The 27,414-nt window shown below is 38.2% G+C and overlaps 1 protein-coding gene across 10 annotated transcripts in view; it reads left to right on the forward strand.

Annotated features, from left to right (window-relative positions):
* Positions 1 to 27,414, forward strand: part of PTPRM (protein tyrosine phosphatase receptor type M) — a 780,862-nt gene that overhangs the window by 306,317 nt on the left and 447,131 nt on the right. For all 10 annotated transcript variants that reach the window (XM_044243376.1, XM_044243377.1, XM_044243378.1 and 7 more), the window contains one exon: positions 12,606 to 12,684. In XM_044243376.1, coding sequence (XP_044099311.1) covers positions 12,606 to 12,684 — 79 coding nt within the window. The remainder of the gene's footprint in view (positions 1 to 12,605; positions 12,685 to 27,414) is intronic.

Genomic DNA, 27,414 nt, shown 5'->3' on the forward strand with positions numbered 1-27,414 from the left:
CCCCGTTCCAAATTGGGGTGCCTCCTGACCACATTTTGTGTCCCAGAAGGTCTTGAAAGGGGAGACCATTCCTGCCTCCCAGGTCAGAGCAAGGAAGAAGAGAAACTGAGGTAGGTGGGGCTCTGTGATTATCCACATTTGGGGCCAGTAGAATTCCCAGGGCAGGGAATTTGAAGATTGTAACAATCGGAGTTTCTCATTTTTTCCTTGTTTGACCTGCTGTTCTCACACCCATTCACCCCAGCTTTCTCTCAGTAGGCCCACTATCCTCACCCACTTTAACCTCTGTCTTTGCATCATGAGCTTAGAGCCTTTATGGGATGAATATCTATTACTTAACAGTTTAAAAATCTGAACATAGGGAATTTCATTTCATTTACCAGATCTTTGACAAAATAATTCTAATTGGAGGATAGGATGGTAATTTAGAGACCCACATTTTTTTTTTCTCATTCTAGTATGTATGTAGGCCATGCAATGTTGCAATAAAAAAAAAATCATCCTCCTTGTCATTGGCTCATATGTGGATAGTGCTGCCAGAGTATACCCCAAAGGACTGTCAGAGAGGACAGAATAGTGTTTCCCACCCCAGGAAGGGAAGAAAGGAATGAGTAGGAAATGAAAGAAACCAAACCAAACAGTCCTTTTTCAAATTCCCAACAAGGGAAGCCGAATTCCTCGGTGAGACAAAGTTGGGGACTATGAGTTGTACAATCACGATTTTACACTGCTGGGTACCAAGTGTTGGACCGTTTAGCCCTAGGGTAGAAATCAGAGCATTTTGGTCAGCATTGGTCTAACTTCAGAAACCCAAAGTCATTGCTTCCCAAATCTATTTCTCTTTTCAAATCATGCAAGAAGTGAAAGTTGGGTCAGCAAAGGCAGGATACAGATCTTCCCTCACAGGTGGTCTTGGTACAACCACTGGGATTTCCTTTGGCTGCCTACCCCTTGGAGGCAGTCCAGCCATAGTGGGGGGTTGAGGTGCCACCTGGTCAGGATTCTGCGAGGGTGATCACCCACCCAAGCAGCATGACCTTCCTGGTTGGCTCACCAAAAACTGTCATCCATCCACTTGTGACAGCCACTAAATCGGGAAAGAATGAGTGAGACCTGGGAGATGTCCTGGGCAACCACTCCACATCCCGCACATGGAGATGCCCCAGAAACTGGATAGATGAGAGGCACAGCTCCAAGCTGGGTCTGCCTCTACTGTTCCTGACCAAACTCAGATAAACTTGCCACAAGGGAAGCAGATAACATAGGACAGGAGAATTGGAACCCCCCTGGGTGCTGGCAGCTGGTGGTGGTCACAGGCTCAAGATTTAGCAATCCACCTCTCCCCAGCAAGATGGACATGTTGAACTTACAGAGGTGGATACATCGTACCTTGCTCATAAGAGTGTGATGACTGTGTGTTTGGTAGCCCTCTAAGCTTCCTACCTCTTAATGTGACGTCTTCTCTGTAATTAGCTGTGGAGAGTCTGTCCTGCCAGTCGTCCGTTGTTTTCTAGGTTATTTACATTGATTGGGTGTTACTGAGTTGTATCTATGGGACAAGGTGAGCTTAGGGTCCTCCTACTCTGCTGCCTTTACGGGAAGCCCCCGTCCTCTGCATTCTTTGCTAAAAGAAGAGGAACAGTATGTTTTAAGAAATCCATGGGAACACATTTGGCTCTCATGTTACTATGGACCTAGAACTGAATATGGGAAGTGAATCGATTCACGTGATGGTTTTTCACCTTCAAAAGTACTATTTTTATTTATTGTTAAGATCTTACCACATCTCTAAGTTTATTTCTCAGCTTGTAGTTAGTATTTGATGATCAAGGATAAGGACTTGTTCTCAATTAACATATCATACTTCTCTGTGGTCTGTTGCTTCTTGCTTACCTGCACTTTTCTTTATAACTTTTCTATTTTTTTCCTCAACCATAATTTCTTCCATATCCATTTTATAGAATGAATATTTGAGCTATTGTTAGAAAAGATTTGAGAAGAATACTCGTTCTTTTTAAAACATGAAAGAAAAAAAAAACAAGAAAGAAAAGTGAGGACAGTCATGCTTTTTGGTTGAAAAGTAGATGAAGTCATGAAAGAATGAGCGAAATGAATAGGGGAGACCAGGCACCAGTAATTCACTCCAAGGGGAATCTTACAGTCCTTTGAATACCTTTAACTTGGGAAAGTGGCCTTTTTCTTGAGTCGGTTAATATGTCCACATAAACAAATAATTCAACAATTTCTTGCTGATTTTTTAAAAATATTTTATTTATTCATTGGACAGACAGAGATCACAAGTAGGCAGAGAGGCAGGCAGAGAGAGAGAGGAGGAAACAGGCTCCCCGCTGAGCAGAGAGCCCGATGTGGGGCTCAATCCCAGGACCCTGGGATCATGACCTGAGCCGAAGGCAGAGGCTTTAACCCACTGAGCCACCCAGGTGCCCCACTTTCTTGCTGATTTCTTAAAGTCATGTAGGTTGTGGTTCAGCTTTCGCTCTTAGCATTAGAGAAAGTTTTCTTTTACTATACAGGTTTTTGTGAATGGTTATGAGCCACCTTTGCTTTTTTTTTTTTTCTTTTCATGAAAACCAGAGAGGGTCTCCCAGGTTTGATGAGGGAGAACAGACGTATACTATTTAATCCCCTTTGTCCTAGGGAATTGACAGATGACTTCCACCAACACATTTTCCGTGGTGAGTATTTGTGTTGGTAAGCAAACCCCTTTTCTTTACTCACACATAGCAAGGAAAAGTGGCGGCATGGAAATCTAATTTTGCCCTTCAGTGGAGCAGGGAGGATCAGGGATGCTGCCGTGTTAAACTGCTTTCATCTCCTGTTTGGCAGACATCTGAAGGATAGCCTGATGTCAAGCCCCTCCCAGGCCAACCTCCAAGATGGCTTTTCACGAGTGCTAATTAGTGGTTTAACTGCCTGTTTCCTACCTGAGAGCAAATGGCTATCCCTGTAGGCTCCAGAGACTCTGGGTTCCAACATCTTGTCTCCTGAGATTTATTTGTTGAAATATTGAATGGATATTGATTCTCTTTATTCTACATTTCTTTACATCCCATGACTGCAGATGTTATCTGGGAGCCCTCAGTAAAAATGAGTATTGTGTCCTTCCTGTGCCTGAGTACCTTGATAGAAATGGGGACTCAGTGTGAACCCAAGCACACTCGTGCCGCTGATTTTCATTCATGGTTGTTATGTTCTGTGAAGTCACAGTTAGCAACTTACTTACTAATTTAGTGACACACAGTTAGTGAGTTTGTGAATACTGAACTGTTGCTTCCATGGGAGGAAGTAAGGGATTAGTCCTGCGAGCCTCCGGTCTCAACATTTTCATCAACTGATCGACAAATGTAACCTTGTTCTATGAGTCTTTCTGTTAAAGACTCCTTACTTGATGTACATCATTGATTCTTTTCATATTAGACTCAGCCAACAGTACTTATGAGACTTATGCCTCAGTGAAACTTTGCTAACACATGTGTTTACTCCATAAGACACATCACAGCCGCCTTGCACTTCAGAACGCTAGACAACACCTCAGCACTGCAGTTGGGCGCCATTTTAAATGGTAGAATCACCAATAAAAGGAAGAAAAATAGGAAAAATGTGTTACTAAAAACACTGGGATAAGGACACTTGTTTATGGAATGAGAACCGATTCAAAAGACAGAACATTGGCTTGACCTCAGCTGGGATGTGTTGGTTGAACAGTTCAGATTTTTGTCCCTCTGTGCATGTCTGCAAATAAATGTGAAATCTTTTCAAGTATTGATTTGGGGGTTTCAAATAAATTAGTGAGTAGGCAAATCTACAAATACAGAATCCGCAAATAATGACAATTAATTATATTTTATGTCAGGCCAACTCCAAAAAAAAGGAAAGAAAAAAAGAAAAAATACTGGGTTGTGGCAAAATTCTTCCAGAATAAGCAGCTAGGTTGGCTTTGTGATTTTTGTCATACTGATCAACCACTTTTGCTTTCAACTTTTTCAAATAATCACAGTTCAGATTGACTAAGAGGGCAAAGATATTTTTCCTAAAATTGTGTGTATCTCAGTAAATACAAACAAAGACATTTCCCTGAACTCTATCTTGTGCCAATAGAACATCATGTAGAATCTTCATGGAGGGTTGGATTCGAATATTAAAGTGTTATACATTCTCAGTAGTTCCATTTCTTTGCAGAAGATTTGACTACTAAATGAGTTGGGTTTTGTTTTTAATTTGATTTAATTTTTTATACAGTGTTTTGAGGTCTAGCAAGTAATTATTTTCTATGGTTTTGTTTTAGGATGTTGCAATCATGCGTTAAAAAAATAGTAAGGATACTATGAGCTTCAGTGGGTATTGGGAATGGTACCCATGTGATGCACTTGAAGCAAGTCAAGCCATGGGAGGGCTTCTACATGCCATTGCTGGAGTATGAGGCTCCCACGTGGACTGTAGGACATGTTGTATTTGGCAGTGACAAACTATTGCTCTTGATACATGCTCTCTCGTTATCCAGAGTAATGGCAGTTGTTGGAGAGCCATGCAGGAAAGTTTTTTTCTTAACTCTGGAACCCGTGTAGTCATAAATATTTCAGTCTTTGTGGGCCAGATGATCTTTCTGACATCTATTGAGCTCTGCTGTTTTGGTGCGAAGCTGCCCTGGATGACACACAGTTGAATAAACATGACTGTGTTACAATAAAACTTTATTTGTAGATATTGAAATTTCAATTTCACAGAATTCTCATGTATTGCTAAATACTATTCTTTTGTCTTTGTCCCACTGTTGAAAACTGTAAAAACCATCCGTACTTTGTGGATAACAGAAAAACAGAGGTTGGGGCAGATTTGGCCTATTGACTGTAGTTTGCTGACCCTTGTCTTAAAATTTATGTTGTTAAAACTATGTCATATGACTGTTCCTTGCATCTACATTTCTAGGTCAAGTAGATGATTACTACATTCCTTACTTAAATCTGGAAGTAAAAATTGTAGAACATATGTGTATATGTATAATATATGAATTAAAAATATATATATATGGTTGTGTATTATATATATCTGTGATATGTATAGATAGGTATGTATGTATATATGTATAGATCAGACATATGTAAATGTGTGTCTGTGTGTATATATTTATGTGAGTGTGTGTGTGTGTGTGTGTGTATTCTTCATATATGTAGTCTCTCATGTCTACTAGTTAAAGCAGTTCAGTAAAGAGTCCAGACATACGAGTAAATTAGACCTAGAATTACACCCTGACTCTGTAATGTACCACTTGTGTGATCTCAGAAAATTTACGTAATTCCTTTCTGAGTCAGCCTCCTCATTCCTAAAAGGGAATTTACTTACTTACCTCATATGGTTGACTGGGGAAACTTACATAATATATACAAAAGATACATGAGACATAGATGGGTGCAATATATAAGTGGTTTTTAAATTTTTGAATTTTCCTAAAAGAAAAGACATGTGTTTCTTAAAGAGACCCAAATGTCACTTCCACAATAGACTTACAACGTATTCTATTCTTGATAAAAGTAAGCATGGGCACATCTGTAAATCAGTTTCTTTCACCTTTCTTTTTCTTTTCTGGTGGTGCCATTGGTGTTCTCGTGTTATTGCTTCTTTCCTCTGACCCCAATCTTTCTGGCCCTTGATGCTGGCGTTTTCAGACATCCCAGGGACTCCCACTGGGTTCTGCATACACTTGCTACACTTCACTAGAACAATACCTGTACTTTCAATAGACTATTTCCTTATTTGACAAAGACAGACAAAACTATTCTTGCTTTTGAAAGCTTTCTTGGTAAGGGCACTGGATAGAAAAAAAGTACGAAGTGGAAAACTTGCCAGATAACAAGAATTCAAGACAAGGAAACCTTTTGTGGGAGTGTAAAATCTGCTTTTAAGACACCTATTTAAAATAGGCTTCATGTCCTCAGCTACATGTCTTAACCCTCGTGTTTGTTAGAAGCAACAGAGTGAATCTCTTACTGTTCAGATGTTCAAATCAACTTAGCAGTCCATCTGAGATTGTTCAATATCACCTAAATTCAGGTATTTTCATTTAATTGTATTTATTTCAAAAGTGCAAACTTTTCAGTACAAATCAGACCTACTTTATAATTATGATATGTGTTGAAACATTTATATACTAAATTATAAACTTGATGAAGCAGCTAATAAAACTTGTACTCATAAGCACTTTAACTGAAATTACATAAAAAAGAGATGGAAATGGTCTTTTTAAATTTTTTTTTATTTTTTTAAATTTATTTTTAAAATCTCTTTTCAGGGGGCGCCTGGGTGGCTCAGCAGGTTAATCCACTGCCTTTGGCTCAGGTCATGATCTCGGGGTCCTGGGATCAAGTCCCGCATCGGGCTCTCTGCTCAGCAGGGAGCCTGCTTCCTCCTCTCTCTCTCTGCCTGCCTCTCTGCCTGCTTGTGATCTCTCTCTGTCAAATAAAAAAATTAAAAAAAAAAAAGAAAAAAAAAACCTCTTTTCAGTATACCAGAATTCATTGTTTATGTACCACACCCAGTGCTCCATGCAATATGTGCCCTCCTTAATACTCACCACCAGGCTCACCCAACCTCCCACCCCCGACCCCTTCAAGACCTTTTGAAAAACTTGCTTCAGTTTTTGGAAAGAAGCATTGATGCTATCACTTCCCAACTTGTAACACATAACCCACCTTCTTAGGTATAATACTAAGTCATGTAAGCATTTTATTGGTATGTTGTATGTCAGTATATACATGTATGTGCAGTGCGTGGACAGACCCACATAAACTTACCTATGAAGATTACATTGTCTTTGTTGTCTCTACAGTTAGAGACAATAAGTTAAGTCAGTGCTGGAATCTGCCAAGACTTTAAAGTTTACTTTCCAAAATTTCTTTTTTTTTTTTTTTAAAGATTTTATTTATTTATTTGACAGATCACAAGTAGGCTGAGAGGCAGGCAGAGAGAGAGAGGAGGAAGCAGTCTCCCCGCTGAGCAGAGAGCTGGATGCGGGACTCGATCCCAGGACCCTGGGATCATGACCTGAGCTGAAGGCAGAGGCTTTAATCCACTGAGCCATCCCGGTGCCCCAACTTTCCAAAATTGCTAATGAACTGAATGGAGCAGTCCAGTGTTTTCTGGGTATATTTGCAATCAGATGCTTCTTTGTAGCCCAGTTGGAAGACTGAGGGGAGCAGATAAAGTTTCAGAAATAAACCTGTGTTTGGGATGCTTGGGTGGCTCAGTTGGTTGGACGACTGCCTTCGGCTCAGGTCATGATCCCGGAGTCCTGGGATCGAGTCCCACATCGGGCTCCCAGCTCCATGGGGAGTCTGCTTCGCTCTCTGACCTCCTCGCTCATGCTCTCTCTCACTGTCTCTCTCTCAAATAAATAAATAAAATCTAAAAAAAAAAAAAAAGGAAAGAAATAAACCTGTGTTTGATTCTTTTGTTGTGACCTCACTGGCAAGTCATCTTGCTGGGAATCTGGAGTGCATGGGCCTGCTGCTGTGTCTCTCTGCACTGTTGTCTGGCTGAGACACCTGTAAGTCCTTTTAGGGGCAGCCGTGAGTTTAATGAGCAGGCTGAGAATTGGGTTGAAGTTTGTGTTGGCTGTGTCAGAGTTGTCCTGGTTGGCTGGGCAAGGAGGTGACAGTCCTATGGTGGAGAAAGGTTACAGTCCGATGAGCTCTTTATTGTTCCCACCTGTTATTTGGCCATTGTCTTGTTCTGTTCATTCATTGTGTTCCTTACTGCATTCCTTACAAAATTGTCTAATATTGGGGCACCTGGGTGGCTCAGTGGTTTAAGCCTCTGCCTTCGGCTCAGGTCATGATCTCAGGGTCCTGAGATCGAGCCCCACGTCGGGCTCTCTGCTCAGCGGGGAGCCTGCTTCCCCCCCTCTCTCTGCCTGCCTCTCTGCCTACTTGTGATCTCTCTAAAAAAAAAAGAAAAGAAAAAAATTGTCTAATATTTGTTTAGCTCCCTCTCATAGCTTAGAGTAAATATCCTATAAATAATTGGGTACTAAGACTCAGAATTTTTGAGTGTGAAACTTTGAGGGTCATAAGTTCTGTGAATGTGATAGATGAAAAAAAGCAGGTTCAGAGGCTTTAGAGTGACTTATGGAGGTCTCACCTTTCTGCCCCTCCTTTCTTTCTCTCCCCTTCTTTCAGAGGGCCATGGTCCTATATTGGTTTAAATGAAATATTGTGCTTTAAATTTACACATGGCAGCTTCAAAAATAGATCCACATGAACGTTTTTATATGTATGTTATAGTCTAGAGTTAGCCTATCTCTTCAAAAATACGGATTATTCCGTTTTCATAAGAAACTTCAGCCCTTGTAGTTGATAAAGTAAAAATATAGTTTATTGTGAGAAGGACAGTTTTGCATCTGGTCTGTTCATGATGCTTATCACAGTGCCTGGAAGAAAGAGGGCACCCTGTGGAGACTGGAATGAATGTGAAGAGGGAGGGAAGAGAGGTGATGGGAAGTCAGCTGGGAGGAAGCTAGGAGGATGAACATGTCTGGTTTTGGCTTTCAAAATACCCTTTTCATGACCAGGGCAATGGAGTTCTTGGGTAGTTAGTGGACATGGACATCGGTCTATACAGAGACCATTATGACCAGAGTAGCTGCCTGGGTCCTGTCCTGCCTGCTGTTGCTGTCTCCTGCCAGGCAGGATATGACTGGTACCCAGGACCCCACCTTTGGGGGTGTCTGGAGGGCTTTTTCCCCTACTTGCTCTTGGGTCTCATCTGCTTTTTGTTCTCTCAGCTGTCCTCTTCTAGACTTCAGTAGAGAGATAAATAATATCTCATGGTATATCTCATGGTATATAATAATATCACATGATAATACTACGCTTGCTTCTCTGTGTCATCAGTGGAAAAAAATAACATATACATACATACATACACACATACACACATATATATACATACATACATACATTTTACACACACACACACACACACACACACACACATATGAATAGAACATAGTGTTGTTTTTACTGTTTTTTGTTTTGGTTTGGTTTTTCATTTCTGAGACACCTGTAAGTCCTTTTAGGGGCAGCCGTGACCAACCATCACATGTTGGTCCTCTCTTCTCCCCTGTGTGTTTTGTGTTTCAGTGTGGTGGAATTGTGGTACAGGGTCATCTAGTCTAGCAGGTGTTTCTGGGATGACTTCTTATCCAGGGACCCCCCTGAGATTTACCATTTTGGGCTCTGCTGATTGATTTCTCCATTTTTACATCCACTGCACACACATAAATAATGCAGTTCTAGGGCTGAAAGGTTTGTTCAGGCAATGCGTAGTAGTGAAACCATCCAGAAAGACTGGGTTTTTAACAATTATTTTGTATTTGAATCTCTTTGTTCTTGAAATATTAAGCCTTGAAGAATTTTTACACAAAGTGATAAATAAGATAATGGGGTGATATCTGTCTAGTGTATGTACCATGTTATGCACTTAATAAACCATAATTTATAGTTACTTTTTTAAGTTGAAATTTTTGTGGAAATAATTGTGGAGTCAGATGCAGCAGTAAGAAATAATACATGGTACATAGTACCCAGTACGTAGTACCAAATTTCCTCTAATGGTAATAGTTTGCAAACCAAAAGTATAATATCACAACCAAGATACTGACATGGTTGAAATCTACAGAGCTATTTCAGATTTTCTGTTTTACTTGTACTTGTTCACACGTGTGTGTTTATCTAGTTCTATACATTTTTTAAAAGATTATTTATTTATTTATTTATTTGTCAGAGAGAAAGAGAGAGAGAGAGCACAAGCAGGGGGAGCAGCAGGCAGAGAGTGAAGCAGGCTCCCTGCCGGGCAGGGAGCCTGATGCGGGACTCAATCCCAGGACCCAGGAACCATGACCTAAGGCAGATGCTTAACCGAATGAGCCACCCAGACGCCCCCAGTTTTATACATTTTTTTGCTTTTTTTACTGTAGTAAAATACAAATAACATAAAATATATCATCTGAGTCGTGTTTGTTCAAGTATACAGTTCCATGATATGAAATACCACTGGTGAGTGGTATGAAATTCTTACTATTGTGCAACCTCACCAGCATCCATCTTCAGGACTCTTTTCATCTTGGGCAACTGAATCTCTATAATCGCTAAAACAGTAACTTCCCATTCCCCCTCTCCTCAGCCTCTGGCTACTATCATTCTACTTTCTGTCTCTCTGGATTTGATTGTCCCAGGTAACTCATAGTGGGGGGTCATACAGTATTTGCCCTTCTGTGGATGACTTATTTCACCCATCATAATGTCCTCCAGGTTTCTCCACGTCATAGCGTGTGCTGGAATTTCCTTCCTTTTTAAAACTGAATAATATTCCATTGTACGTATTTACCCCACTTTGCTTACCCATTCATCCAAGTGTCCATTGGTGTCCACACCAAGTGACTTCCATGTTTCAGCTATTGCAAATAAATCTGCTATGAGCTACACAGTTTTATTACCTGAGTAGGTTTGTGTATCCACCACTACAGTGAAAACCTTAAAGGTTCCAATGTCACAAGGATTATTCACTAGTGTTGTCCTGTAACCACCTTCCGGAGCCTTCTTCCTCTCCATCCCTAAGCCCTGGCAGCCACTAATCTGCCCTCCCTTCAAAAATGTTGGCTTTACACAATCCTACATAAATCCCATAGTATGTAATCTCTGTGATTAGCCTCTGTGAATCCTATAGTATGTAATCTCTGTGATTGGCCTTTTCACTCCACATAATTCTCTAGAGATCATCCTATCATCAGTAGTTACTGCCTTGGTAATGTTGAGTAACATTCCATGCTATGGAACCACCACAGTCTTTTTTATCACTTACCATTGAAAGCCATCTGAGCTGTTTCCAGGTTTTGGCTACCAAGAGTAAAGCTTCTCATTGGTGTATAGGTTTTGTTTTGTTTAATTTTTATTTATTTATTTATTTATTTATTTATTTTAAAATTAATTAATTTATTTTCAGCATAACAGTATTCATTATTTTTGCACCACACCCAGTGCTCCATGCAATCTGTGCCCTCTATAATACCCACCACCTAGTACCCCAACCTCCCACCCCTCCCACCACTTCAAACCCCTCAGATTGTTTTTCAGAATCCACAGTCTCTCATGATTCACCTCCCCTTCCAATTTCCCCCAACTCCCTTCTCCTCTCTAACTCCCCATGTCCTCCATGCTATTTGTTATGCTCCACAAATAAGTGAAACCATATGATAATTGACTCTCTCTGCTTGACTTATTTCACTCAGCATAATCTCTTCCAGTCCCGTCCATGTTGCTACAAAAGTTGGGTATTCATCCTTTCTGATGGAGGCATAATACTCTATAGTGTATATGGACCACATCTTCCTTATCCATTCGTCCGTTGAAGGGCATCCTGGTTCTTTGCATAGTGTATAGGTTTTTATAGGCATGAAACTTTTCATTTGTCCGAGAGTGCGGTTGCTGTGTTGTTTTAAGACTTAGCAAGTTTATGTCACATGAGCCACTGTCTCCTTGGTGATGCAGGTATACATAAAAGGAGATTAAAATAATGTCATGTGGGCCTTTTTAATAATAGCCCGATAAGAGACAACTTTAGACAATCATGTTCAGAACACTGATAACTTCTAACTGCTTCTTTTTTTTCTCCTTTGACCTCAATTTCTCTGAAGTGGCTTTATGATCTCAAAAACATCATTCATTTTGAGAACTTCAGAACACGTTGCCCTTCTTTTCCTGCCTTACTTTTCATGTGATTGGGCACTTGTTAAAAACCTCTTGATTTTACCACTGTATAGAGAGTTTTACATCATTCTCCTCTTAATTCATACCATTGCCATTGGAGTTTCAGCAGCCATAGCATCTTTATATTACTGATATTGTGTCTTCCTTAGAATTTCTGTCCCACGAGAGGAGCCTCTGTAGCCTGGTCACAGCTGATGTTTATAGCTAGAGGTCCCAGTACTACTCCTCTTCATGGCCATGGCCACATTCACATCCAGGGCCTTTGCACATGCTGAGGAAGTCTTACTCTCTTTTCTCATTCATAATTAGCTGTTAGGAGAAATGCAAACTCCTCACTGTTGGTCCTTTTGGTATATGTTATTCTAGTAGCCTTTACTTTTCTTTCATAGCCCTTACTTAGTTTGTTCATTTTAGTTGTATAGAACCCAAGGCCACATGGTTCAGCATGTCATAGAATCCCCTCAAAGGAGTTGATTAGAAAATATATTGTCTTAAAGCTATTTAAATCTCCATATCATCTCTGGTAGGTGACTTTAAGCCTCTGTCTTCCAAATATCAGGTCTGGTATCACCTCCTTATCAGGTGAGTCTTAAGGTAGGATACTGTCTGACCTACCCCTTCCCATTAACCTCTCTGAAAACTGGATTGGGATCTTTTCTATCTTTGTCATTGTAGAACCAGGAGCATTGACTGGCAGATATTAGGCACTCTTGTTGGAAACATGAATGAATGAATGAACAGACTATACATCTTATATATATGTAGGAGACACTGGGTAAAACTGACAAAGTGAGTGAATGATGGAAATCTTTCTTCATTTTCCAGGTGATTTTTGAAGTGATAACTTCTGGACATCAAGGCTACCTCGCTATTGATGAAGTGAAGGTGTTAGGACATCCATGCAGTAAGTTGCCTCAACTCTTACACAGTTGGGTCCACCACTGGGGAGACACCTATGTTACAGATTAAGAAAAGACACTGAAACCTGGGGAGAAGTTATCCTGCTGGAAGAGTGCCCCAGCAATTCTTTATGTATTGCTTTGTTAGCCCAGAAGTCCAAAAACATCTATTTTGTGTGTCATTCATTTTATGTAACTGAGCGTCTCTAAAATGAAGATTAGGAATGGGAACTAATGGCCTGCTTTCGTATAATCTAACAGTCTCACAATGATCTGTGGATTTCCCTTTTAAATAAAAGCACAGGTTAAACCTTAAGAATCTATGAATTTTGCTCCTAAATTCAGTGTATTACTGGCATACTTTCAAAGAATAGGACCCCAAACAGGACTGGGATGTGTCAAATACAAGATATGTACCTGAACCACTTAGGGACCCCAGAAATGGCCTGATCTTCATCTTTTAAAAATTAATACCTCAATAATTCCAATGGGTGATAAACATACACTTTTCTTTTGGCTGTTCATTATGAACAGCTCTTAACAGGCTCTCCTATTTGTATCTGAACCATTGCCATTAAATCAAAATAAAATATTGCATGTAAGCCAGTCCCATTTCTCCCCTGCATCTCCTGGAGCTGCCACTGGGGAGCTTCAAGCAGAAAACTTTGTACAGAAAGAGGATTGGTGGCAAATAGAATCATGGGGAACACTGGTGATCTAGGCTCTAATAATGGGTGGGAACCAAAAGGGAGACTCTAGCCAGAACCATGGTGACTGCTATGCCCAAGGAGCCATCCATGGGGGCAGGGGTGCTGCAACCTGCTCTCCAGCCACCTGACCTTTGCCGCCTGCCAGAACATTTGTCACCACCCCTGTACGTGTGCCTCCTCGGCCTTAGGCTCAAGATCCTGAGTGGGATTGTCAGGGTTGCCAAGCTGGATCATGTGCTCCTTCCCTTGCTAGCAATCAGGGTCATCTAGGAAAGCGCACGGTGGCTTTTTTGCCTTCTCTTCTGGGAGCCAGGCCAAGACTTTTACCAAAAAAGTACAAAGGGGCATTTCCTAACCCCAGAATAGTGCTTTGAGAGCTGAGCCACCAAAATGCTGCAAATGTCTGTGTAGGCATGTGTGTGCATGCGTATAACTGTGCTTTTTCCCCTTAATCACTGTGTGGCTCATAAAAAGAAAGTATGGTTTGCCTTTTATAAATTCTAATGAGTAGTATCCAACTGTACAAATTACTCTGTTTTTTTTCCTCCGCTTAGCATTATGTTTTTTAGGTCAATCCATGATATTCTATCATAAGAATATACTATATTTTTCTATTCTTCCATGAATATTTAGTTTTTCTCCCAGTTGTGCTTTAGGACAAACGTGGCTACAGTGGACAGCCCCATGTGCGCGCCGCGGGGTGCAATGTACAAGAACCTCAGCAGGGTGTATTCTTAGAAGCAGGATGGCTGGGACATAGGGTAGAAACACTTTTAGTTTTACAAGATGCTGCCAAATTGCTATGAAAAGTGTCTGAACCAGTTTATATTCCCACCAGTGGTGCATGGGAGCTTTATTTTCCCTATATCCTTGCCCAAAATTGATATTGTCAGATTTTAAATCTTTGGCCGGGTGAGAGATGACAGCTGCTTTATTTTTAGGGTTCCTGGGATTAAAGAGAGACTGGCTGGTTCTTACATTCCTGATTTCCACTGATGGTCCCTACCCCAGTTCCTGAGAAAGTGGTTATACCTGCAATGATATTAAAGATACAAACATTTGCAGGACCGTCTCTGCTTTTATTGCCTGGATTGAAGGGATCATGAACTCATTCCATGTTGTAGTTATGGAGAGCCCTTTGTGGTCATTATCTGAGGAAGGTATCATGGCACAGTCATCTGATCTCATCCAGAGGGATTTGGCCCTCTCGGGGATCCTTATCTGGTGCTCAGGGCTCGCCACAACACCCGAGTTCCACACTGCAATCGTCTTTCTCCTTACTGAGGCAGGCGTTACTTCTGTAACACACTGTGAGAATTTATCCCTCTTTTTTTTTTTTTTGAAAAGGCAGGAAAACGAACTATGCTGTACCTAATTGGAACAGCAGGGCAAATTTAGGAAGCAGAATATAATTACCTGAGCTGGAACTTGGCCAATTTGTCAGAGTAATAGGCTTGGGCTTGGAAAAATGCCGGGGATCTTCTAATGTGCCTAAGTGATCCCTCCTCGGATTCACCTCTTACCAGGAGGTTAAAGAGAATAGAGGAAATTGCATGCCTACTATGTGCTGAGTGCTCTCCGTTACTCAAAGCATCCTTCACCCCAAGGTGGATGTTTCTCCTGCCCTGTTGCAGAGGAATGGATGAGGCCATGTTGGCAGGGGTCCGTCTTGTTCTCCAGCCTGGGTTTGTTCTCCGTCTGGCCATCTGCCAACAAAAGAACTCCGGATGTGTGGGTCCTCCCATTCCACAGGATCTGAGTCATTGTCTTCAGAAAGATGCAGACTTAATTTAATGCTTGTCCTTCTATCTGAGCCTCTCGAAATGTGTCTTCTGCAGTTGTGTTCATTCCTTCCCAACTCAGCTGCTTGTAGCCGTAGAAATGGTGTTTATGGTCTCTCCTTTGGAGAATACTGGTGCTAATACCTAATTGGCTTTGCAAACCACTGTTAAGAGACACAGAATTGCAAAACAGGCTCTGTACCAGGGTGATGTATGATATACCAGCACTTTGAACTGTAAGCTTTAAATGGTTTTGATGATGGCCCTTCTGTAGTTATTTTTTCCCTGAATCTCTAAGTTTATGGGGAAAAGATGCAAATAAAGATTTTAAAGAAGGCAATAGTTTGGTCTTAAAATGTAAAGCTTTGCAGGTAATATTTTGGGGGATTTCCCAGAAAGATTTCTAAATAATAATCAATTATTTTGAAATCATGATGGTCATTAGATTTAAATCATAAGGGAACATCAGTGTTTCAGAGCTAAAACTGTGCTTTCCGAAAAGATGCAAAACTGGTGAACTTTATTTACTTCACTCTGAAGGCTCCTGTTTGGATTCATAGATGTTTATGAGTAGGCATTTCAACATTTTTTTAAAAGTACTTGTTCTGTTAAGAGTATACAGTTGCTCATAAAATTGATTTTAATGTAGTGACAATAAAATGCAGGATCAGCATGAAATGTGGATATTGGCTGTGCAGAATCAGCAGCTCGATGGCTTAAGTTCACTTCTAATGAACACAGATAATTTTTGTATTTGGTATGCACACTAAAAATATATTTTGAATTTTGTTCAATAATGCTAGTATAGTAAGAGATCCTGAAGAAGCATTTTTATCAGCTTCATAATGTTGTCTCCTATTTTTAAGTAGGTTATAAGCTATGCATATATGGGTATTTCTGTTATTACCTTGTAAGGCTGGCATATATTTTTATATCTTACAAACCATGCAGTGTTTTAACAGGTTTATTGATATATAATTCACTTATCATACAGCTTACCCACCTAAAGTAAACAATTCAGTGTTTTTAGTATAGTCACAGAGTTCTATAACCATCACCACAAGCCACTTTAGAATATTTTCATCACCCCAGAAAGAAACCCTGCCCCCACTGTTAGGTCAATTCTCCATTCCCTTGGCCTCCGTCGTAGGCAATTACTAGTCTACTTTCTGTCTCTATAGATTGGCTTGCTTTCTCATAGTGCATTTAAGTGGAATCTATGGTCTTTTCTGTTTTCTTTCCCTGAGCACAGCATCTCATGGTTCATCCATGTTCTAGAGGGTTTCAATACTTCATTCTTTCTCAAAGCTTGAGAAACAGTCCGTGGTTTGGTATGCCGCATGTTCTTTACATGTTCATCAACTGATGGATGTTTGGGTCGTTTCTAATTTGAGGCTATTGAGAATGACACTGTGATGGACGTTTCTATTACGAACTTTTGTGTAGACATTTGTTTTCAATTCTTTTGGATACGTACTTAGGAGGAGGATTGGTGGGTCGCAGAACATGTTTAGCATTTGGAGTAAGAGTGACATTGTTTATTAAATTGGTTTCGCCATTTTACATTCTGAGGGGCAGTGGACTCTCGCTAATATTTGTCATTTGTCTTTTTTTTTCCCTACCTCAGTGACTTCACAGTGGCACTTCTTTGTGATTTTGATTCCCTAATGGTAAATTATGTTAAGCGTCCTTTTGTCTGTTTATTGGCCACTTATATACCTTTTGAAAGAAATGACTTTAGATTTTCCCCATTTCTAATTGAGTTATCTTTTATCCTCAGTTTTATTGAGAAATAATTGACATACCTCACTGTAAAAATTTCAGGCATCAGCACATTTGTTTTAATATACATATATTATGAAATGATTACCACAGTAGGTTTAGCTAGCAACTATCTTTTCATTATAGATACAATAAAAAGAAAGAAAAGGAAAACACATGTTCTCCTTGTGATGAGAATCCATAGGATTTAGGATTTACTCTCTTAACAACTTTGCTATATATTACACAGCAAGGATAGTTATAGTCATCATGTTTGTATGTTACATTCCTAGTATTTATTTATAACTTGAAGATTGTTCCTTTTGACCACCTTCCTCCCCCTCCTCTCCCTGTAACCTTTCCCTTCTAGTGACTACAAGTCTGATCTCATGAGTTTTTTTTCTTGTTTGATTCATTTTAGTTTCTATATGTAAATGAAATCATACAGTATTGTCTTTCTCTGTCTGATTTATTTCATTTGTGTAATGCCCTTGAGGCCCATCCATGTTGTCACAAATGATAGAATTTCCTTGTTTTTTTAATGACTGAATAATATTCCATTGTATGTAACATACTTCTTTATCCAACTTCTTTTTCCACTCATCAACTGATAGAAATTTAAGTTGTTTCCATGTCTTGGCTCTTGTAAATAATGCTGCTATGAACATGGGGGTGCGGATATCTGTTCCAGTTAGTGTTTTTAGTATGTTTGGTTAAATTGATAGAAGCAGAATTGCTGGGTCATATGGTAGTTCTATTTTTAATGTTTTTGAGGATCCTTCATACTGTTTTCCATAATGGCTACACCAATTTACATTCTCATCAGCTACACATAGGGTTGCCTTTTCTCCACATCTATACTGGTATTTGTTACTTCTTACACTTTTGATGATGGTCATTCTAAAAGGCAGGAGGCAATATCTTTTTCTTTTCCCAATTTATTTATTTTCAGAAAAACAGTATTCATTATTTTTTCACCACACCCAGTGCTCCATGCAAGCTGTGCCCTCTATAATACCTACCACCTGGTACCCCAACCTCCCACCCCCCCTCCACTTCAAACCCCTCAGATTGTTTTTCAGAGTCCATAGTCTCTGATGGTTCACCTCCCCTTCCAATATACCCAAAAGCACATACCCTCCCCAATGTCCATAACCCTAACCCCCTTCTCCCAACCCCCCTCCCCCTAGCAACCCACAGTTTGTTTCGTGAGATTAAGAGTCACTTATGCTTTGTCTTCCTCCCTATCCCATCTTGTTTCATGGATTCTTCTCCTACCCACTTAAGCCCCCATGTTGCATCACCACTTCCTCATATCAGGGAGATCATACGATAGTTGTCTTTCTCTGCTTGACTTATTTCGCTAAGCATGATATGCTCTAGTTCCATCCATGTTGTCGCAAATGGCAAGATTTCGTTTCTTTTGATGGCTGCATAGTATTCCATTGTGTATATATACCACATCTTCTTTATCCATTCATCTGTTGATGGACATCTAGGTTCTTTCCATAGTTTGGCTATTGTGGACATTGGCTGCTATAAACATTCGGGTGCACGTGCCCCTTTGGATCACTACGTTTGTATCTTTAGGGTAAATTCCCAGTAGTGCAGTTGCTGGGTCATAGGGCAGTTCTATTTTCAACATTTTGAGGAACCTCCATGCTGTTTTCCAGAGTGGTTGCACCAGCTTGCATTCCCACCAACAGTGTAGGAGGGTTCCCCTTTCTCCGCATCCTCACCAGCATCTGTCATTTCCTGACTTGTTGATTTTAGCCATAAGGACTGGTGTGAGGTGATATCTCATTGTGGTTTTGATTTGTATTTCCCTGATGCCGAGTGATATGGAGCACTTTTTCATGTGTCTGTTGGCCATCTGGATGTCTTCTTTGCAGAAACGTCTGTTCATGTCCTCTGCCCATTTCTTGATTGGATTATTTGTTCTTTGGGTGTTGAGTTTGCTAAGTTCTTTATAGATTTTGGACACTAGTCCTTTATCTGATATGTCGTTTGCAAATATCCTCTCCCATTCTGTCAGTTGTCTTTTGATTTTGTTAACTGTTTCCTTTGCTGTGCAAAAGCTTTTGATCTTGATGAAATCCCAAAAGTTCATTTTTGCCCTTGCTTCTGTTGCCTTTGGCGATGTTCCTAGGAAGATGTTGCTGCGGCTGAGGTCGAAGAGGTTGCTGCCTGTGTTCTCCTCAAGGATTTTGATGGATTCCTTTCTCACATTGAGGTCCTTAATCCATTTTGAGTCTATTTTTGTGTGTGGTGTAAGGAAATGGTCCAATTTCATTTTTCTGCACGTGGCTGTCCAATTTTCCCAACACCATTTATTAAAGAGGCTGTCTTTTTTCCATTGGACATTCTTTCCTGCTTTGTCAAAGATTCGTTGACCATAGAGTTGAGGGTCTATTTCTGGGCTCTCTATTCTGTTCCATTGGTCTATGTGTCTGTTTTTGTGCCAGTACCATGCTGTCTTGATGATGACAGCTTTGTAATAGAGCTTGAAGTCCGGAATTGTGATGCCACCAATTTTGGCTTTCTTTGTCAATATCCCTTTGGCTATTCGAGGTCTTTTCTGGTTCCATATAAATTTTAAAATTATTTGTTCCATTTCTTTGAAAAAGATGGATGGTACTTTGATAGTAATTGCATTAAATGTATAGATTGCTTTAGGTAGCATAGACATTTTCACAATATTTATTCTTCCAATCCAGGAGCATGGAACATTTTTCCGTTTCTTTGTGTCTTCCTCAATTTCTTTCATGAGTACTTTATAGCTTTCTGAGCCTCTTTGGTTAGGTTTATTTCTAGGTATCTTATGGTTTGGGGTGCAATTGTAAATGGGATTGACTCCTTAATTTCTCTTTCTTCTGTCTTGTTGTTGGTGTAGAGAAATGCAACTGATTTCTGTGCATTGATCTTATATCCTGACACTTTACTGAATTCCTGTACAAGTTCTAGCAGTTTTAGAGTGGAGTCTTTTGGGTTTTCCACACAGAGTATCATATCATCTGCGAAGAGTGATAATCTGACTTCTTTGCCGATTTGGATGCCTTTAATTTCCTTTTGTTGTCTGATTGCTGAGTCTAGGACTTCTAGTACTATGTTGAATAGCAGTGGTGATAATGGACATCCCTGCCGTGTTCCTGATCTTAGTGGAAAAGCTTTCAGTTTTTCTCCATTGAGAATGATATTTGCGGTGGGTTTTTCATAGATGGCTTTGATGATATTGAGGTATGTGCCCTCTATCCCTACACTTTGAAGGGTTTTGATCAGGAAGGGATGCTGTACTTTGTCAAATGCTTTTTCAGCATCTATTGAGAGTATCATATGGTTCTTGTTCTTTCTTTTATTGATGTGTTGTATCACATTGACTGATTTGCGGATGTTGAACCAACCTTGCAGCCCTGGGATAAATCCCACTTGGTCGTGGTGAATAATCCTTTTAATGTACTGTTGAATCCCGTTGGCTAGTATTTTGGTGAGAATTTTTGCATCTGTGTTCATCAAGGATATTGGTCTATAGCTCTCTTTTTTGATGGGATCCTTGTCTGGTTTTGGGATCAAGGTGATGCTGGCCTCATAAAATGAGTTTGGGAGTTTTCCTTCCATTTCTATTTTTTGGAACAGTTTTAGGAGAATAGGAATTAGTTCTTCTTTAAATGTTTGGTAGAATTCCCCCGGGAAGCCGTCTGGCCCTGGGCTTTTGTTTGTTTGGAGATTTTTAATGACTGTTTCAATCTCCTTACTGGTTATGGGTCTGTTCAGGCTTTCTATTTCTTCCTGGTTCAATTTTGGTAGTTTATATGTTTCTAGGAATGCATCCATTTCTTCCAGATTGTCAAATTTGTTGGCGTAGAGTTGCTCATAGTATGTTCTTATAGTAGTTTGTATTTCTTTGGTGTTAGTTGTGATCTCTCCTCTTTCATTCATGATTTTATTTATTTGGGTCCTTTCTCTTTTCTTTTTGATAAGTCTGGCCAGGGGGTTATCAATTTTATTAATTCTTTCAAAGAACCACCTCCTAGTTTGGTTGATTTGTTCTATTGTTTTTTTGGTTTCTATTTCATTGATTTCTGCTTTGATCTTTATGATTTCTCTTTTCCTGCTGGGCTTAGGGTTTCTTTCTTGTTCTTTCTCCAGTTCCTTTAGGTGTAGGGTTAGGTTGTGTACCTGAGACCTTTCTTGTTTCTTGAGAAAAGCTTGTACCGCTATATATTTTCCTCTCAGGACTGCCTTTGTTGTGTCCCACAGATTTTGAACCGTTGTATTTTCATTATTATTTGTTTCCATGATTTTTTTCAATTCTTCTTTAATTTCCCGGTTGACCCATTCATTCTTTAGAAGGATGCTGTTTAGTCTCCATGTATTTGTGTTCTTTCCAAACTTCCTCTTGTGGTTGAGTTCTAGCTTCAGAGCATTGTGGTCTGAAAATATGCAGGGAATGATCCCAATCTTTTGGTACCAGTTGAGTCCTGATTTAGGACCGAGGATGTGATCTATTCTGGAGAATGTTCCATGTGGAGGCAATATCTTTTTGTGGTTTTAATTTCCTGTACCTATTGATCTTTTATATATCTATTTTGGAGAAATGTCTATTCAGGTCCTTTGTCCATTTTTAATTAGGTTATTATTATTATTTTTTTGCTATTAAGTTGTATGAGCTTTTGTATATTTTGGATATAAATCCTCATCATATATATGGTTTACAAATATTTTTCCCATTGTATAATGTTGTCATTTCACTTTGTTAATAGTTTATTTTGCTGTGAAGAAGTTTTTAGTTTGATGTAGTGCCACTTGTTTATTTTTTATTCTTCCCTTGTGCTTTAGGTGTCAAATGCAAAAGGCTATTACTAAGACCCATGCCAAGGAGCTGTATTCCTTTGTTTCTTTTTAGGAGTTTTATGGTTTCATGTCTCATATTTAAGGCTTTAATCCATTTCAAGCTAATTTCTGTGTATGGGGTAAGACATGGGTCAAATTTCATTCTTACATATGGGAATATCCACTTATCCCAGTTCCATTATTGAAAAGACTGTCTTCTTTTGAGTTGAGTGTTCTTGACTTCCATTTTAAAAATTAGTTGACTCTGTGTGCTGGGGTATATTTCTGGGCTCTCAGTTCTGTTCCATTCATTTGTTTGTCCATTTTTATGCCAGTACTGTGCCATTCTGATGACTATAGATTTATACTGTAGCTTTAAATCAGGAAGTGTGATGCCTTCTGCTTTGCTCTTCTTTCTCAGAATTTCTCTGGATATTCAGGGGCTTCCTGAGGTTCCATATAAGTTTTAGGAGTGTCTTTTCTACTCTTGTTTTTTAAAAAAAGTGCTTTTGGAATCTCAGTAAGAATTGCATTGAATCTATAGATGGCTTTTGGTAGTATTACATTTTAAAAATATTAATTCTTAAGGTGCCTGATCAGTTAAGCATCTGCCTTCAGCTGAGGTTATGCTCTCACTCACTCTCTCACTCAAATGAATAAATAGAAAGTCTTCAAAAAATAATAAAATATTAAAAATATTAATTCTTTCAAACCATGGAAGTGGACTACCTTGTCATTTATTTGTATCTTCTTTTTATTATTATTATGATGATGATGTAATGTTAGTCACCATACAGTACACCATTGGTTTTTGATGTAGTGTTCCATGATTCATTGTTTGCATACAACACTGAATGCTCCATGTGATACATGCCCTGTTTAATATCCATCACCCATCCCCCAACCCCCTTCTCTCTAAAACTCTCCGATTGTTTCCTGGTGTCCATAGTCTCTCATGGTTTGTCTCCCTCTCCAATTTCCCCCTCTTCATTTTTACCTTCCTTCTCCTAATGTCCTCTGTGCTATTCCTTATGTTCCACAAATAAGTGAAACCATATGATAATTGACTTTCTATGTTTGACCTATTTCACTCAGCATAACCTCCAGCCCCGTCCATGTTGAGGCGAAAGTTGGTATTCATCCTTTCTGATGGCTGTGTAATATTCCACTGTTTATATGGACCACATCTTCTTATATGTTTGTCTTTGTGTCTTCTAAAATCTTTTTTCATCAATATCTTGTAGTTTTCAGTGTAGAGATCTTTCATCTCCTTAACTAAATTTGATCCCAAGTATTGTATTGTTTTGAAGCTATTGTAAATGAGATTGATTGCTTTCTCTCTTTTTCAGAAAATTCATTGTCTGTGTATAAAAACACTACTCAATTTTATATGTTAATTTTGTATTCTGAGACTTTACTGAACTCATTGATGTAACACATTTTTGGTTGAGTCTTTAGGATTTTTTTCTATATAAAGTTATGTTATATGCAAGTAGAGATAGTTTTCTTTCTTTCTTTCTTTCTTTCTAATTCTGATAATTTTTATTTTTTTTCTTGTGTGATTGCCCTAGCTAAGACTTCTTGAACTATGTTGAATAGGAGTGCTGAAAATGGCAATCATGTCTTGTTCTAATCTTAGAAGAAAAGCTTTCAGTATTTCACCATTCAGTGTGCTATTATCTGTGGGCTTCTCTATTTTGACCTTTATTGTGCTGAGATATGGATCTTCTATGTGTAATTTGTTCAGAGTAGATATTGTGAATGGATAATGAATTCTGTCCAATGTTTTTTCTGTATCTATTGAGATGCTCATATGTGTCTTAATGTGATATATTCATATTGATTGATTTGCCTATGTTAAACCATCCTTGCCTCCCAGGAATAAATTCCACTTGATCAAGCTGTATGATCCTCTTAATGTGCTGCTGAAGTGGTTCGTTAATATTTTATTGAGAATATATATCATTTTGTATAATAATATAAATATAAATAAATAAATAGATATAAATTTAAATAAATTTATATAAATAAATATATAATATTTTATTGAGAAATTTTGCATTCTTGAGGGATGTTTGTAATTGTTTTGTTTTATTTCATTTTGTTTTGTTTTTAGCTTTCTAATTTTAGTATAGGATAATGCTGGACTCAAAGAATGAGTTTGGGACAATTTTTTGCTCTTTAATTTTGTAGAAGTCTGAGAAGGATCAGTGTTAATTCTTCTTTAAATGTTTGCTAAAATTTAGTGGTGAAGCCATCTAGTTTTGGGTTTTTCTTTGTTGAGAGATTTTTGGTTACTAATTCATCTCCTTACTCATAATTGCCTATTCAGATTTTCTATTTCTATCCAAATTAGTCTTGGTAAACTGTATGTTTCCACAAATTTTTCCATTTCTTCTAGGTTTTTTTTTTTTTTTTGTCTAAAGTTGTTCTTAATAGCTCCTATGACCCTTTGGAATTTCTGTGGTATCTGTTGTAATGTCTCCTATTCTCTCTTTTTAATTTGGTTAGTCTACCTGTGGATTTGTCAGTTTTGTTTATCTTTTGAAAGAACCAACTCTGGGGTGCCTGGGTGGCTCAGTGGGTTAAAGCCTCTGCCTTCGGCTCAGGTCATGATCCCAGGGTCCTGGGATTGAGCCCCATATCGGGCTCTCTTCTTAGCAAGGAGGCTGCTTCCCCCTCTCTCTCTGCCTACTTGTGATCTCTCTCTGTCAAATAAATCAATAAAACCTTTTAAAAAAAAAAAAAGAAAGAAAGAAAGAACGAACCAGCTCTTAGTTTAGCTAATCTTTTCTAACGTTTTCTGTTCTTTGTTTTTTTCTACTCTAATCGTTGTTTCCTTTCTTCCGCTAACTTTGGGCTCAATTTGTTTTTCTTTTATACTTCTTTAAGATGTAGAGTTAGGTTGTATATTTAGGATCTTTTTTGCTTCTTAAGTAGACATATATTGTTATGAAGTCCTCTCTTAGAACTGCTTTTGCCGCATCCTACAAGTTCTTTTTGTGTTTTGTGTTTCCATTTTTGTTTATCTGAAGGAATATTTTCTTCTCTTTAATGCATTCTTTGATTCTTTTGGTTTTTTTTTAGGAGAGAATAGTTTAATTTTCATGTATTCATGAATTTTCCAGTTTTCTCTTATTGATTTCCAGTTTCACACTGTGGTAGTCAGAAAATATTCTTGGTACTATTTCAATATTCTTAAATTTGCTAAGACTTGTTTTGTGGCCTAACATATGGTCCATCCTAGAAAATATTCCATGTGTGCTTAAGAAGAATGTATTACTCAGCTGTTGTTGGATAGAATGTTTTATATGTTTGTTAGGTCCATTTGGTCTCTACTGTTGTTCAGGTCTGCTGTTTCCATAATGATTGTCCCTCCAGATGCTCTGTCCATTGTTGAGAGTGGGATATTAAAATCCCCAACTGTTGTGTTACACTTTATTTATCTTTTTATTTCTAGAAATTTTTGCTTTTGTATGTTGGTGCTTCACCATTGTGTACATATATATTCTTGTTACATCAGTTGTTATATCTCCTTGTTGTATTAGGCCCCTCTGTCATTACATAATGACTTTTTCTCTTTGTATCATTTTTAACTTAAGGTCTATTTTGTCTAAGTGTAGATGTGAACTTTTCTTTCTTTCTTTCTTTTTTTTTTTTTTTTTGCTTATCATTTGCTTGAAATGTCTTTTTCCAATCCCTTCACTCTCATCCTATGTGTATCTTTAAGGCTAAAGTGCTTCTCTTGTAGGCAGCACATTGTTGGATCTTGGTTTTGCTTTTTATCCATTCAGACATTCTGTGTCTTTTAATCCATTTCTATTTAATGTAACTATTGACAGGAAAGGACTCACTGTTTCCATTTTGTTTATTTCTTTCTAGTTGCTTTGTAGATCTATTTTTCCTTGTTTCTGATTCTGGTGACTTTTTTGTGTGTTTTGATGTTTTCGGTTTCAATATGCTTTGACTTCTCTGTCTTGTTCTTTCATGAAATTACCACAACATTTTTCTGTATAATTCCCATAAAGCTTACATGAAGTAAACTTATAGTGCCTGATTTTAAACTGATAACGACTTAACTTTGAGAGCATTTGGAAGCTTTGAAGTTTTACTTCTCTTCCTCACACTTTAGGTTATTACCAAATAGGTTCTTTTGCTATAATTTATGTGTTTTTTATATTGTGTAACTAACAACAGATCATTCTATTTGTAGTTATTCTTACTATGTTCTTTTTAAAATAACTTTTAGAGTTGTAAATGAATTATGCACCACTATTACCATATTGCAAATTCTAACTATGACTATAAATTTACGATTACCAATGAGATTTACTCTACCTTTTTATGTTTTTATGATATTAATTAACATTGCTTTACTTCCATTGAAAGAACTCCCTTTCGCATTTTTTTTATTGAGGTATAGTTGATGTATAATACTGTATTAGTTTCAAGTGTGTGACATGTGATTTGATAATTCTGTACATTGTGCAGTGCTCACAATAAGCATAGTTACCATCTGTAGCCATAAAAATTATTAAGATATTATTGACTATATTCTGTATGCTGTACTTTATATCCCTGTGACTTGTTTATTTTATAACTGGAAGTTTGTACCTCTTAATCTATTTTTACCCCTCCTTCCACTCCCCTTTGGCAACCACCAGTTTGTCTTTTGTATTTATAAGTCTTATTTTATTCGTTTGTGTTTTGATTTCACATATATGTGAAATCACATGATATTTGTCTTTTTTGTTTTGCTTGTCTTATTTGACTTAGTATAATACCTGTATATTCATGCATGTTGTCACAGATGGCAATATTTCATTTTTATGGCTGAGTAGTAGTCCATTATGGATATATGTGTATATATATATGTGTGTGTGTGTGTGTGTATAACATTTTCTTTATCCATTCACATATCAATGGACATTTAGGTTGCTTCCCTATCTTAGCTATTGTAAATAATGGGGCAGTAAACATAGGGGTCCCAATATCTTTTCAAATGTATGTAATTGTTTTCTTTAGGTAAATACCCAGCAGTAAAACTACTAGATTATATGGTATTTCTAGTTTTAATTTTCGCGGAAACTCCATACCACTTCCCATAGTGGCTCCACCATTCCCAACAATAGTGCACAGAAAGAAGTTCCCTTTCCTCCACATCCATGCCAACCCCTGTTGTTTCTTGTCTTGTTGATACTAGTCATTATGATGGTTGTGAGATGGTTTCTCACATCATGGTTTTGGTTCATGTTTTCCTCATAATCATTGATGTTGAACATCTTTTTGTGTGTTTGTCATCCATCTATGTGTCATCTGTGGAGAAAATGTCTATTCAGCTCCTCTGCCTATTTTTAATCAGATTATTAGTGGGTTTTTTTTTTTTTTTTTTGGTGTTGAGTTGTAGGAGTTCCTTACATGTTTTGAATATTAACCCCTTATTGGATATATCATTTTCAGATATCTTCTTTTATTTAGTAGGTTACTTTTTGAAAAAGACTGAAAAAAAAAGCCCACATGCCATTTATTGCATAAAGTGAATATAAACTCCAATATTTTGGTGTTTTACTATTTTGGAGTGTGAAATAAGGAGTTTTTTTTTTAACAGTAAAGAAATTCAGACTTCATAATATAGCATCCTAGGTTCAAAATT

The sequence above is a fragment of the Neovison vison genome, chromosome 3 (genome assembly GCF_020171115.1).
Source record: "Neovison vison isolate M4711 chromosome 3, ASM_NN_V1, whole genome shotgun sequence".
NCBI classification, from domain to species: domain Eukaryota; kingdom Metazoa; phylum Chordata; class Mammalia; order Carnivora; family Mustelidae; genus Neogale; species Neogale vison.